The 15985-nt window shown below is 36.0% G+C and overlaps 2 protein-coding genes across 2 annotated transcripts; one reads left to right on the forward strand and one right to left on the reverse strand.

Moving 5' to 3' along the window:
- Positions 1-202: 202 nt before the first annotated feature.
- On the forward strand, positions 203-10492 carry LOC126829422 (MIT domain-containing protein 1). Its single transcript, XM_050559329.1, has 7 exons — positions 203-288; positions 1416-1595; positions 2545-2646; positions 4443-4579; positions 5498-5584; positions 6948-7066; positions 9553-10492. The coding sequence occupies exons 2-7, from the start codon at positions 1445-1447 to the stop codon at positions 9698-9700; spliced, it is 744 nt and encodes a 247-aa protein (XP_050415286.1). The 5' UTR covers positions 203-288; positions 1416-1444; the 3' UTR covers positions 9701-10492.
- Positions 10493-13229: 2737 nt separating this feature from the next.
- Positions 13230-15842, reverse strand: LOC126829424 (anaphase-promoting complex subunit 10). The gene is made up of 3 exons (XM_050559332.2): positions 15654-15842; positions 14009-14171; positions 13230-13697 (listed from the first exon to the last, which is right to left on the reverse strand). The coding sequence occupies exons 1-3, from the start codon at positions 15766-15768 to the stop codon at positions 13412-13414; spliced, it is 564 nt and encodes a 187-aa protein (XP_050415289.1). The 5' UTR covers positions 15769-15842; the 3' UTR covers positions 13230-13411.
- Positions 15843-15985: the final 143 nt, after the last annotated feature.

A 15985-nucleotide genomic window follows, 5' to 3' on the forward strand; every position in this document is an offset into this window, starting at 1 on the left:
CAAATCTTCTGATTGTTTTTCTAGGCAATACACAAAGACCACTGTAGCAGATAGTGCTAACATTTCTTAAAACACAGCCTGAATAATAAGCACCAATAACGATACTGACACGCCTACAACGTACTCCAACAATTAATGGCAGAACTCTGTGTCAGAGATAATTTTCTCTTTTACTCTGTTTATTCTTACTAAAAAAGAGACTTGGAGCGCAAGACTACAGTTAAATGGCGGCGTCCTCAAACTAAAATTGTTAATTTGATTTAGGCTGATATTACAGTAATATTATCGGTAATTATCTGAATTTATTACAGTTCAAAGAATCAAGCCAGGCTCTAGGATGGTATTATGTGTGAATGATTTATTTCAATTTCACGAATTTGAATGAGGTCACTGACTTATTGAAAACATTCGGTTTATGTCACTCATCAAACGTAAACAAACTTACAAAGTCAAAGATTATGTAACAATTACAGTAAAAATGTTAAAGTTTATGAACAGGCCTACATGTTTATGAACGGCAGTGTAGGAAACATCAATGCTGAGCTCTCTGATAACGATTGGTAGCGTGTGCCACGGTGTGCGCTGCATGTATCAGAATAAGGCCTGTCATTGAATTGATTCAACTGGTGTTATCTCGATTTCCAGGTTCTACGTGACAAGGAGTCGGGCGCCTGTCCATGTGCGTTTTCTCTGGGTCCTCCGGTTCACCCCCCCCCCCCACTGCTAAAGACCCCTACATGAAACGAATTATTGAAATAAAATTGTACCATTTAGTCCCGAAATGACAAAGTTTGTGTCGAGTGGACGTTAATCTCTCTCTCTCTCTCTCTCTCTCTCTCTCTGATTGGACCCGCAGTGGCTTATCAGCGACAGTAAGATGCTGCCCGGGGCTCACTCTCAGTGTTGGCAGATAAAGTTTCTCAGGATTTTACCAGCGTGGTTTCCCCTTGTTAGTGGTGGGGGATGGAGGGCCTGACAAGGAACAGTGTCTAGTGGTTCGGTAAACACCATTCCATTTCAATTCTGATTAAATCTGGGGGGTTGGATGGCCGAATGGTTAGCATGTGCGCGCTGTATCATGCGGTCTGTCATTGAGTCGACTGGTGGGGTTTCAATTCGACCCGGTCGTACGTGACAAAGAGTAGGGTTGCCTGTCCAACCTCATGGGTTTTCTCTGGGTCCTCCAGTTTCCTCCCACTGCTAAAGACCCCTATGTGCAAGTGAATTATTGAAATAAAATTCAACCATGTGTTAGTCCCGAAATGACATAGTTTGTGTCAAATGGACATTAAACCCCATTTCTCTCTCTCTCTTTCTGTGATTCAAACTGCAAACTTATTTGAAATGTTGATCAGGCGTCATAGTTTCTTATTTTTGCATCAGGTCTGCCATGTTTTATTATTTTATTTCAACAGTTCAAGATTTTATTATCCAATGTATTACGATGTCGTCTGATGTGAATAAATTAGCTGGTATCGAGACGTCTGCTATCAGTCTGTTGAGAAGAGCGGTAGAATTAGACACAAACAAACGATTCGATGAAGCCGTGACATGTTATCAAGAAGGCCTACAATTATTATTAGAAGTTTTGAAAGGTAATTTTAGGAGCCGCAGCGTCTTAGTAAGACACAGTCTCGTTAACTAGGATGTCTCGAGTTTGCTCCCGATGTTGGCCTATAAAATTTTCAGGATTTTCCAGCATGGATCCAACTTGTTATTGGTGCAGGACGGAGGGCCCGGGAAACACACTGTCCTGAAGAACTATTGACAGTTGGAATTCGAATTCCGTTTCATTTCAATATTTAATTTCTTGTTGATTTTGAATTTGAACCAGATTGGGACAATTTTCGGAGGATATCAAGTTGTCCTATTTTCATTTCCTGCTGTTCAAAAAGACACCCTACCTGACCCCCACCCCTCCTTGGAAAACGTACTATTCCCTTTTTTATTAAAAATTGGTGATTTTCTGTCTTTATTATACTAGTTAAATTTTAATGAATTAAAGGAGCTAAATCGCTACTTTTTGGGATCTAGAAATTGACAAAAGTGGGTCGCACCGCATATAATACTGTAATATGAATGTATATAAACTGATTTACATTCAATGATTTCCGTTTTTACTCCAATTTCAAATCAGCTATGTTCGGCAAAATAAGCCAGCAGTCTCAATCAAGTGCAAATTTCTAGCGTCTGGTTATTCCAGTCTACATACGCCGTTTGATTTGGTGCAATGTGTCTAGCCTCGTCCCTCGAGTCTCATGTTACAACTGGGGCTTCAGCGCATTATGGTACACAATTCGTGTACCAATGGTAAAATGTTTATTTTGTCTTACATATTGGATATCAAAAGCCCATCTTTTTCTGGTAAGATCACAACATCAATGTTGATTTAATTTGACAAATAAATCGTGTTTTCAATGTTGAAGATTTTGGATGATATTGAGTTAGAGACTTAGCTACTTTAAAACTGCTAAAAGCACACTACTATTTACTGTCTAATGGAACTTCAAGAATGGATAATCATCAGTTATGCATATTTTTCAGGAACAAAAGATGAATCTAAGAAAGAAAAATTTCGTAATAAAATACAGGAATATATGGCAAGAGCTGAAGAATTGAAGATACATGTTCAACAGGAGAAAGAAGGTATATTCAATCTTCTATAGGGCTACGCGATATTTTTTTCTGTTTTTGCTACCACAGGTCTCAAATATATACTCTTCAAAAAAAGTAGGGGATATTCAGAAACAATACAAAACTGCGGAAATGCACTGCTGTTTTTATTAGAGGTAAACAGTGTATGTTAATAACAGGCCAATTGCCTACACATGAACATAAACAGTTCATATGGGCGGCTTATCTGACGGACCCATTTCACTCGCAAAGAGATACACTGTCAAAAGTGAAAATTTCAGGATTTCGTCGTGGCATGCTCCTAATCAACTGTCCAATCACGATTTGGGCCAATCTGACCCACTCCTCTTGCAGTGCCACGGCCAATTCTTGCAGTGTTGTCGGTTGACGTTGACGTCGACGAACACGTCTCCCGATCTTAAACGTAACACACTAAAGCAAAGATAAGCTAAACAGTAAATCTTATGCAAGAACCGATAGGAAAGCAAACATGGATAGGATAAACCAGCAAGCGGCAGTTTTCATCAACCCTTCCTTGAAGTGTCAAATTTGACAATGAACCCCTCCCACGTGTATGGGGCTATTGCGTGTCGCACATGCAGCTCAGTGGTTCTGTTCGGGCGATAAGTTCTTCATCTGTGAACATACTCTCAAAGCATGTCAAGTGTCCATGACTATTTATCATATCACAACCTGCATAGGTAGTTGCATTTCAATATCCCTTACTTTTTTTTGAAGAGTATATATATATGAACAACCTGTTACACAATGATTGTGGATTTTATTATTATTATTATTATTTTATTATTATTATTATTTTATTATTATTATTATTATTATTATTATTATTATTATTATTCATCATCATCATCATCATCATCATCATCATCTTCATCTTCTATAGCGCTTCATTATATCCGGTGATATTTCTCAGCATTTTACAAATGTAACATCACAGTTTGCAGTAATATTTAAATAAGTGTGTTTTTAACTCTGATTTAAATTTAACAAAAGTTACTTTCCCCTATTGATGAACAGGTGTTGGGTTTCAATCTGACAAAAAAACAAAAACAAAGTCCAGTGTACACGTAAGAGAGAGATGGGGTTTAACATTCACTCGACACATACTAGGTCATTTCGGGACTAACATATGGTTCAATTTTATTTCAATAATTTGCTTGCACGTAGGGGTTTAGCAGTGGGAGGAAACCGAAGGACCCGGAGAAAACCCTACTCCTTGTCATGTACAAGCGGGGAATCTAAACCACACCACTTGACTCAATGACAGATCTTGTGATCCAATGCGCACGCATTAACCATTCGCGCAAGCTAATTATTGAAATAAAATGGAACCATATTTTAAACCGTTTCCCTCTCGTTCTCTCCTTTGCAATAGACATAATATAGTTCTAACATCCACTTGACACAACTAGGTCATTTCGGGACTAACACATGGTTCAATTTTATTTCAATATTTCGCTTGCGCGTTGGGGTTTTTAGCAGTGGGAGGAAACCGAAGGACCCGGAGAAAACCCACTAGGTTGGACAGACGACTGTACTCCTTGTCACATACAACCGGGGAATCGAAACCCCGCCAATTGACTTAATGACCGACCGTTTGATACAGCACGCTCGTGCTAACCATTCAGCCATCCAACCCCCATAGCTAACATAGGCCTAACTAACATAGGCCTAACCAATATAGGCCTAACTAACATAGGCCTAACTAAAATAGGCCTAACCGTTGTGAATAACAATTGTATATGAGTCCCTCAAGTGTAAAATCTGTTTGAATTATCTGTTTATAGATGGTAAATATCATGAACAGATTCACATAGACAGTGGATCGCTGGGGAATAGTTACGAGAAATTATTCTCACGATTTTTGGATGAACGAGTTACGTGTGTAGAAATAGAAGATCCTTACATTAGATCAACACATCAGGTACGTAAAACATCAAAATATTAAAGATACATTATGTGAGGTTTAGATAAAGAGCTGACTGCTATAATAGTTAAAAACTAGATAATGAAAAATGAATATATTAAAAATTTCATTCAAACTACTTTATTGGAAGTTCTGAGTGTTAGAAGATGTAGCGTTGAATGTTTATTAGCATAGCAATGGTACTGGAAAAACATGACATCCATTTTATTGTTAAATTTTTGTATTAATCATTCAGGCATTTTAAAGATACATCATGGGAGATTCGATAACGGGTTGGCAGTTCTCACTATAATAGTTAAAAACTAGATAATGTAATGGCAATTTGCTGAAAATTTCATTCAAATTGATCCACTATGAACCGAGAACTAAGTGGTTGAAATTTCCGGCTAGCCCTGATCATCATTACTAAAGTCAGTACGATAAACAGCGTAGTCTCAATTATCCATTTAATCGTTAAATCGTGAAGGAAAGTTATGCAGTAAATCGGCTCATAATCCACTAAAGATCACAGGCTGGCGATGCCATCTAGAGTTGATTATGGTCTGGATAGGTTAATTAATGTCTAATTAATAATTTAGATAACAATTCAGGTCTAAAGAAATACCTGCAATAGGCAGATATAGATCGTGCATAATGCATGTTTAATTTAGGCAGGTTGTTTTTATGGCCTCAAATGTTATATAAACTATTATTTCGACATTTATTCACATGACAAGCCTATAATCAACCCTCTAGAACATCAGATGGCAGACATATTGAATGGATTGGACCATCCACGCCATATAATCGATTAATGTTGATACATGACAATTGGCTATTTCTTGTCAAATCTTCAAACTCTTATATCTTCACTCAGAATTCAGTAATTTGAGTGAAATATTTCAATATGTTCTAATTTATTTATGTTTATTGCAGGTTTATAATTTATTAAGACTTTGTGAATTGATTGTGAAGTTAAAATGTCCTGTGAAAGAAATAAAATTGTTGACGAGTAAGGAAGAGGTGGGTTCCTGTTTTATCACTAATTAACCTTTGTTCATTTGTTGTTTATTACAAATTTAACACCCAGGGGCCTGTTTCACGAAATTTTAACTAAGATAAAATCCAAATTTTAGTAATTTGATTGGATAATATTAGATTGATTTTAGTGCTTAGTCAATCAAAATTGGAGTATCTCCTAAAATTGGATTTTATCTTTTGTTAAAATTTCGAGAAACAGGGCCCAGGTTAATTTAGTTAAGATTATTTTCATATGAAGGAATTATAAAATAAAAGGTAAAGACATATATATATATAAAACATAGAGTTAAGATTTGTTGTTGTGAGAAGATAGGGAGGGTCATCTTCTCCCTTTGTCATAATAAAGTCTAGTTAAACCGGGAGGTCCAGCTGTTTGGTATTATCAATCTGATCCTATTTCGGTTCAATATTTCGTTTTACTTGTCTTTACTACACTAGGATCTGTAAGAGTTGTTATCATTGACGTGTTCTGAATGATGTGAGGGAATAGCTAATGAAACGGTCTGTTACGGCGAACTTTAGACGTGTTTTGCACGGAACTGTGGGTAATCCACTAGTAACATCAGTGCTATGCTGATTGATTAATCAAATGTCTGATGTCATAGGGTCAAAAGCTGCTTGTATGACCTCTGATGCGACCTATCGCTACAACCGGTCAGATATTCATGTAGTGTAGGCCATCGGAAGTGTAAAAGAACGAAACAAAATATAGATCTGTATTTTAATCCGATTGTGGTATTGTCAATATAGATAGACCCCCCGTCCCGTCGGGAATAAAGAAGTCAGTACTGCGTTATAATCCAATCTAATTAAAATATAGATCTATATTTCGTTTCGTTTTTTATACTTTCTATGGCCTACACTACATGTAGATCTAACAAGTTATAGTGGGAGTTCACGTTCTATGACGTCAGGTATCAAGCAAGCGACATTTGACCCGATTACGTCAGTCATTCGATTAACCAATTAGCAACCGCCATGTATTTTTTTATCTACTTTTGCTTTGTTTTGATTTCTATTGCCGCTAATGTCTACCCCCAGTTATGCGGAAAAAAGGTCAAACGCTCGATTCGACAGACCATTTGATTGGCTGACCCCTCATTTCAATCAGAACACGAGTTAAATAACAACGCTTCCAGATCCAAGTGTAGTAAAGACAAGTAAAATCGAAATTTTGACTATAAAAACGAAACGAAATTGGATCTGTGTTTTAATCAGATAGCGTTATAATCATATTTAAGAAACGGTCTTTTACTGTATTTATGTTAGAACAAAAGGTGAATAATGCCAATAGTTTCATGTCACTGAGTTTTCTTTCCTTACACTAAAACATTTTATTTTATAGCATCCACAAGCTCAAGATCAACAACATCAAAAATTAGGACATGTAAAACAGGGACTACAGAAACATAATATAGACTTAGATATCCAGTATTCTTCTACTTTACATGACAGAGAAATAAGGTTATAAAGCTGTTGTCAATTTGGTCCTGGGGATGGGTTGCGGAGTGGTTTAACATGTTTTTTGATCATAATGCCTGTCATCCATGTAGATCATGGGGGCTGATAAATAATACCATGCAGAGGGCTAAGAGGGACATTTTGGGTCTACCGGTTCTTTCTAATCCTTACCTTTTAACTAGACACTGTCCTTGCGAGGGGTGGGGGGGGGCACGGTTGCTAACTGGGTAAGAGTCTGATTGATCCCTGCATTGGTCAAGAAAGTTCATCCAGATTTTCCAGCGTAATTTCCCCTTGTCAGTTATGCAGGACAGAGGGCCTGATAAGGACAGCTGTCTAGTCATTCACATGGCATGAAAAACCAAGGTCCTGTGTACACATTGGCGTGCATGTAAAAGATCCCTTGACATTTGGAATTTGATATAAGAGTACGCTGTAGTGCCGCTGTCCAGGCAAAATTTCCCTCATAGCTGACTGTATGGCATATGCCTGTCTTCATTAGCCTAGTTCAGAGCAGAACAGTAGGACATTAAACCCCATTTCATTTAAGTCCTTGCGAGGCCCCTCGTCATGTACCACTGTCGAGGGGATACCATACTGAATCCCGGAAAGAAGTCAGTTGAGCAAGTTTATCAGACAAGAAGACTAGGCAAACTGAATATAATACTATCTCTAACGTTGATTCATTTAATTATGTCACGATTCTGCTCACAACACATCTGAAATTGGGACGGACAGAACTGTGACAGGGTTACTACAATTCTGTGTCCAGCGATTACTACAATTCAATCCCTTCAGTTTTCCGGATTCGTAGAGCTGTGACTAAACTCAACCGGACTTCATAAACCCAGTCAGTGCAGAAAAGTAGGATGTTAAACCCCATTTCAATATATTTCTGTCTATTAACAAACATTCCCAACAAGTCATCACTTCTTCTCTCAGAAGATTTAGTGAGTTCTCTTTCAGGTTTCTGGCTGTATTATAAAAATCCAGCAAGGTTTTTGCAGTTTATTAAAAGATATAAAAGGAGCTAAACCTGTAACTCAATTTTTCCATGAAATTAAAATTAAAAACACAAATTAAAATTCAATAGTGGTCCATTTCAATCAATATTGATGTGAACGTGCCTTGACAAAATATGGGATCCTAATATCCAATGTTTAAGACATAATGAACATGTTAAAATCGGTACATGAGTCGTGTATTCTATGGTTTCGGTTGCCATTTTTAATGAACAAAGAAAAACTCATCCTACAATTAGTTATGACTGATTCACAAATGACAAAATAATACTAAAAAAAATGTAGAATGGATGAAGCAGGCATAAAGGACTGATGTTCAATTTGGACTGTTCACATATTTCACCGAACATAATTGATTAGAAATTATAATATTGTTTCAACAATTGAATATAAACCACTTTACATACATTCATATTACATTAAGGGGAGGCAAGGGTCGACAAATGTCAATTTTGACTCAAATTATCGATTTTTTATATTTGCATATTTGTGATGTTCATTCATTTTTATTTCACTTGTAATTAAAGAAAATACATATAAAGTGGTTTATGATAGAAAAAATGCACTTTTGAACACTCTTGCAATTCAAATTTTGCTGTTTTACCTCTTTATGTCTTAATTTCTCAAAAAGTAAAATATCAACAGTCGACAACCTTACAAAAAATCGTTCTTGAAAAGTTTACAACAGATATGTCTGAGACTTACACACATACTTAAGTAATGTTAGTTCCATGCAAATAAGGATTTTCAGTACTCTAAATGAATTTTTAGTGTAGTAAATTGGCATTTGAAATCTCTCATTGAAAACATTTTTCATAATTTTTGTTTTGTTGAATAGAATGACATGTAAGGACACAATAACAACACCATATTGATAATTGCACAGAGAAATGTCCTAGGAACATTTTAAAAAAAGTTCCAGGCTTCTACCTTTGATACTTTCAGAGAACGATTTTTTTTAAGCAGTAAAAATGATTTTTTTTGTTTCCATGGTAACCAGTAAAGCAGATTCCCCCAAAACTGCCGATTAGCCTATTTTGTCGATGTGAACAATTCCTGAAAATTTCAAGTTGATAGCATTATTAGAAGCCAGTTATTTTAAAATTCATATATGTCGAGCAGTGCCTCCCCTTAATATGTGCTTTTAGACCCATGTTCTTCTATTTTAAAGAGGACAGAGGGCCTGACAAGGACAGCTGTCTAGTCATTCAGATGGGACGAAAAACTGAGGTCCCATGTATACATTGGCGTGCACGTAAAAGATCCCTTGACTGTTGGAATTAGATATAAGAGTAGGCCGTAGTGCCGCTGTCCGGGCAAAATTTCCCTCATATCACACTGTATGGCATAAGCTCGTCTTCATTAGCCCAGCCCGAGCTGAACATCTCACTTCATTTCATTTCTATTTTAGGGTTCCAAAGATTAGAACCATACGCCTTTTAATATATATATTTTTATATATTTCAGGTTAAATACCGGCTGGGTGATTAAAATTGGACGGGGTTTAGACATATATAAAGGTGTGGACAAGTTTGCTGTTGGTTTCTGTGATTTTGACCTTCGACCCTGTCATGAAACGACAATCGATATATTTCATAGAAAAAATATAAAATAAAACAAGTGACAATAACTTGAAAAAAGTGATTAACTTTTAAACACATCAAAAGGAAAGAAAAAAAAATGGAATTTATATTGAAAACTTAAGTTTTGCTTAAAGGGGCATTATGTAAGAGCTAAATTTGTTTATTGCTTCTCTTTCTTCTAATGTTACATAAATGGTCGTGATTTTTAATAGATTGAAAACGATCCTCATTTAATAATTTAATTTAAAAATGGATAATCAAGACTTTGTTTATTATTGTAGCAATGGTACTTGACATTAGAGACTATCTTCTAAAACTCATAACTTGGCTCAGAATAAAGTAATTTTGCTAAAATTATCAATAATCATTTCTCATTTTCGATTTTTGATCTATTATAGCAAGAATGGTCAGTTCTTTATCTTAATCTTACATAATGCACCTTTAACTGAATTTATTACTCAAAATATTAATCTCAATTTCTGATCTCCGTTTTGTATAAATATGAATACATATGAAGGATCTGTATATTACCACTGCCATGGTTCAATCCACTCTTCTTAATTCCACTCATACAATCTGATGAGATATTATTTCGTTTCGTTTTTTATAGTTCAAAATTTCGTTTTACCTCTCTTTGCAACACTAGGATTTGGAAGAGTTGTTATATAACACGTGTTCTGGTTGACGTGAGAGATTTGCCAATGAAACTGTCTGTTATGGCAAGTTCTTGGCGTTTGATACAAGGAACTGTGGGTTAAACCAGCACAACCGGTCAGATCTTCATGTAGTGTAGACCATCGAAAGTAAAAAAAAACGAAACGAAAGGAAATATAGATCTGTATTTTAATCAGATTGGCACTCATAATGCTTGTTTTTAAGATTTCTTTATTCTATATAACATTTTTTCAGGGAATTCAGAAAAAGGCATTCCCGCCTCTCCTTAACTACATTTTAATTGAACCTCATGGCCTTTTCTTTTTGCAATATTTCTATGGTCTAGATCGATATTTGTGTATGTATATTGGTGGTTTGTTATTGGCCACATCAATTTGTAATATTTCTATGGCCTAGATCGATATTTGTGTATAGATATTGGCCACACCAATTACCGGTAATTTGATTCTCTTCGGATAAAAGACTAATTTAAGAGTCAAAAGTACTTGGTTGTACGTTTCTAAAGCTTTTGATTCCAAATAATTTAGGTTTTGAAATATTAAACAAAACATCCTGAACATGCGACCCTTGTCCTTGTCACGTATAACCGGGGAATTGAAACCACGCCAGTTGACTCAATGATAGACTGTATGATACAGCACGCACGTGCTAACCATTCAGCCATCCAACCCCCCTTATATGATTCAAATGCTATTTTGTTTTTAATCAAGATCTTGAAGAAAAGAAATCTAATGGTTGTGACCTTTAATATCCTTTAATAGTCAATTTTAGGATTCAATCATTTTAGAGACTTTTCCCATTTTGGGGGTTTTAGGAGCCAGGGTGGATAAGACGCTGGCTCGCTAGTCTGGAGGCCGCGTGTTCGATTCCTACATTGCCCGTAATCATCAGGATTTTCAGACATGGTTTCCCCTTGTGTGTGCAGGGACAAAGACAGCTGTCTAGTTGTTTGGATGGTATGAAAAACCAAGGTCCTGTTTATACATTGGCGTGCACCTAAAGGATCCCTTGGCAAAATTTCCCTCATAGCACATCGCATGGCGTATGCTCGTCTTTATTAGCCCAGTTAGAGCAGAACATAGAATGTTAAACTCCATTTCATTTCTTTTGGGGGTTTGTGAAATGAAATGGGGTTTAACGTCCTACTGTTCTGCTCCTAAACTGGGCTAATGAAGACAGGCATATGCCATGAGGGAAATTTTGCCCGGGCAGCGGAGCTACGGCCTACTCTTATATCGAATTCCAACTGCCAATGGATCTTTTACGTGCACGCCAATGTGTACACGGGACCTTGGTTTTTCGTTTGGGGGTTTGTGTTTTGATTGTAAACTGAATGATGTTTTAATAATGAATACGAACCAATCATGCATCAGAGATGTATTGTTTTTAAACTTAAATTAATTGTATTTTGTTGTTATTATTTGTCAGACATTTTTAAAAATATATTTTTATAAAAAAAAATAAAGTCTTAGCGTTTTGCCACATTTCTATTAAAGATGTATTATGTAAGAGCTAAATCTGTTGATTTGCCGTTCTTTCTTTTAGCTTCAAATCATATATGTATACTATTATTTAGACATTTATTCACATGACATGCCTATAATTATCTAAATGGATTTGAACACCCACGAGATTTTAAAATTTTACGATAAAATGGATAATAAACAATCTAGGCTACATCTTCAAACTTCACCCAGAATAAAGTACCAGAAATTGAATGAAATTTTCAATATATTAATTTTCCTTATCAATATTTAAACTATTATAACAAGAACGGCCAGCTCTAAATCTTACATAATGCATCTTTAACTGATTGGTTATAAACCATTTTCTTCCGTGTGGTAATATTGAGATATCCTGTCAACATATGACAGTTCTTAACACAAACTATTCCTGTTTTCGTTGATTTTCTCCCTTGTTGTGAGTCGGCCACCAATGGCCCCCGTTTTGAATGTATCTTAACAGACAAGGGATTTTACAGGCAGTCGATGCTTGTGTATCTTGTCTGCAGTTTTGTCTTCAGGAGTTGTGTCCGGTGCGATTCTCCTGCACTGACTATTATAGTCATATACAGAGATTCTACCTGACACATACAAGGTCATTTCGGGACTAACATACGGTTCAATTTTATTCTTATAATCCGCTTGCGTGTAGGGGTCTTTAGCTGTGGGAGGAAACTGGAGGACCTGGTGACAACCCACAAGGTTGGATGGACAGGTGACCCTTCTCATTGTCACGTACAAGCCGGGAATTGAAACCACAATTTAATATGAACACGTTAAAACATTCGACTACCCCCCCCCCCCCCAGTCATTTACAGGAAAAATTTGAGGAATTAGCTAATTAGTAGAGAATGGTACCCACACATTGTATGATAATGTAAGTAAGATAATGAACATTTATAGTTTGGCGATCCAAGTTCATAGACATATACAGTACATGTAACTGTATTCAAATCAGATGAACATTATGGAATGGTGATGACATGTGAATATAAATCAATATAACTTCAAATAAAAAGATACAGAAATGGGGTTTAATGTCCACTCAACACAAACCAGGTCATTTGATTAATCTGCTTGCGCGTGGGAGGAAACTGGAGGATCAAGAGAAAACCCTTAAGGTACTGCTTGCCACTTGACTCAATGACACACCTTATGATCTAATGTGCACACATTAAGCTACTAAACCACCCAACCCTACTGCTTGCCACTTGACTAAATGACACACCTTATGATCTAATGTGCACACATTAAGCTACTAAACCACCCAACTTTCAATAAATACCCTGATTTATAGTTGAAGAGACATTGTTTTTAGTAACCCATACATGTAGACTCCCTGTTGGCTGTGTTGAAATTTGTAAAAGAGAGGTTATTTCGGGACTAACATATGGTACAATTTTATTCAATAATTTGTGTCTTTTCCATTAACTCAAATAATCCTTCTCTAAAAACGTGTCTGATTTTTATGTGTTTAATATCACGATTCACATCCACCGTTCCTGATGACGGGAGAGATGTCATAAAGTACACACTTCTAGTTTTAACACAACTCAACAGCCATAATCAACGAACAACTGAATACATCTGTAATTCTTTACTAGTGAAGTTCTGTAAACCTGTGGTGGACAGATTAAACGATTGAGTTGGTGAACGGATTTTAATTCGTCGAACATGGGTGTCTCGTCCATTCTGATGATTCGAAAGTATAGCTACTTGTATCATAAATGTTCTAATTGGCTGGTCATACGAGTCTTTTAAAGGTATGGACATCCAGCCAACTGGCTCCGTCATCTCTAGTTGCTCGATTTCTATTAAATCATTAAAATGGTTTCCAGCTCGTATAGAAATTCTGAAAATAGAAAATAAAATTATGGGCAATAAAATGAGAGAGAGAAATGTAATTTAACGTCCACTCGACACAAACATGATCATTTTGGGACTAACATATATGGTTCAATTTTATTTCAATACTTCACTTGCACGTAGATGTCTTTAGAAGTGGGGCTGACCTGGAGAAAACCCCCAAGTTGGACAGGTGATGTTCCTACCCACTGTCACTTACAATCGAGGAATCGAAAACCATATGACAGACCTTATGATCTAAAGCCCATTTGTTAGGTGTAGAACTTTACAATCCATGTGGAGTGTATAATAACTTACTTGTTCGGTGTATAACTTTCATCAGCTTTATAATTAGCGAAGAAACAGATATCGTAGATGGTTGTTTTACGACGGAACTGGATATTAGCGAGGTGTGGTTGGGGGCCGTCTGATTGCCAGTACGTATCATGACCTTCATCTCGTAACTGTTCAACACCAAAACCTGCAAAATAAAAAAAAAATAAAATTGTTACGTGTCATCGGAATTTGGCATTGGAGATTCTGTCAGGGAAAATATATATTTTTTCAGTGTATACGATGTTCCATCAGGGGATTTGAAGATTTAAATTTACCTACATGTAACAACTGGTCAGGGATTCCATCAATGTATGATCCAGTTATTATTTTAATATCTACCGGTACCTGGAATCAATACAGAGCGTTGAAGACGAGATTGTCTTCTTTCGCCACGTCTTATTTTCACAAAGGCAGCTTACTGAACGTGTTATTTAAATCAGCAAGCTTGTTTTTTTTACTGGATTATCAAAATTTCCATTGAATGTGCTAATTACTCGGATTATGAACCACATGGTCGATTCCCGTCAAGGCATGATTAAGTAATAATTAACCTGTTGTAATTTATCCGAAAGTAGATTGATTTATGATTCCATGCCGGTTTATTGTTTTACCAATCGGCTAGATTAAACATCAATCAGCTAAAGCCGACAAAAAACAACAGGTTAAAGAAGCTAAGTTTCTAACTCAATATCATCCAAAATCTTTGACATTGAAAACACAATTTATTTGTCGGTTTAAATCAACATTGATGTTGTGATCTTAACGGGAAAAGATGGCCTTCTGATATCCAATATTTAAAGACAAAATAAACATTTTACAATTGGTACACAAATCGTGTACCATAATGCGTTTCAGCGCTATTTGTAATAAGGGACTCGAAAAACAAGGCTAGGAATATTCCACAAGTTATGTCAAACGGTGATGCTATATTCTTATCTGGACAGCATGCCCAATAAATACTATCGGCCTAGACTGGAATAACCAGTTGCTAGAGATTGAAATTCGATTGAGAATACTGGCTTATTTCGCCGAACCTAACTGATTAGAAATTACAGTAAAAACAGAAACGATTGAATGTAAATCAATATATATACATTCATATTACATTATTGTATGCGTTTCGACCCATTTGTGTCAATTTCTAGGTCCCAAATATTAGTGACTTAGCTCCTTTAAGAAAAGTGGATCTGACATACTGTATATTTAAAAACTATTAGACTTGATTGTCAAACTAATGAGAATTAGTGAGTATTTTGACTGGTTGACAGAAAGTACATTTATGGCCATGGTTAGGTCAATTTTGAGGTCATGAACTTTGATTCCACTCGTCTAAAGTTCAAATTTGAAATTAAACATCATCATTTTAGTAGAGAGTACAATGATCCTAGAGAACACTACAACAGGCAAGTAAATATTTATATCCTACTCTAGGACAAGGTGAATTTCTCGGTAACTTTCTCGGCCAACATCTAGAGCGAATCCAAGACTTCGTGGTTAGCGAGCCAGGGCCTTACTGACTCCCTGAGCCATCGCAGATCCTATTTATATTATATTATATTATTATGTAATATTTTAATTATTAATTATGTACTACGATATGAAATTGAAATGTTCCATTTTGATCTACCTGGTTTACAAGAGGATAGTGACCAAGCTGCCTGATTTCCAACCTCTCTCAGCTTTCCCGATTTCTCATCTTTAAAAATATCGGTCGTCTGTGTTCCACTAATTTTTATCGACATTTTACTAGTTTAGTTTGTATTTTTACGTTTAGTTTGTCGACATTTCATTCATAAATCGTTGTTGCTTAAATAGCGCCGCCTACCATGTCAAGGGGAGACCACTACCAAACATGAGATACAAATCATTATTCTGTCGAATAAAATGTCCACTAAAATTCTACTTAGACGGATAAAGATAATTTTATTAATCACATTCAATTAATTATAATAATCTTAA

Source organism: Patella vulgata, chromosome 8, assembly GCF_932274485.2.
Source record: "Patella vulgata chromosome 8, xgPatVulg1.2, whole genome shotgun sequence".
Taxonomy (NCBI): Eukaryota; Metazoa; Mollusca; class Gastropoda; family Patellidae; genus Patella; species Patella vulgata.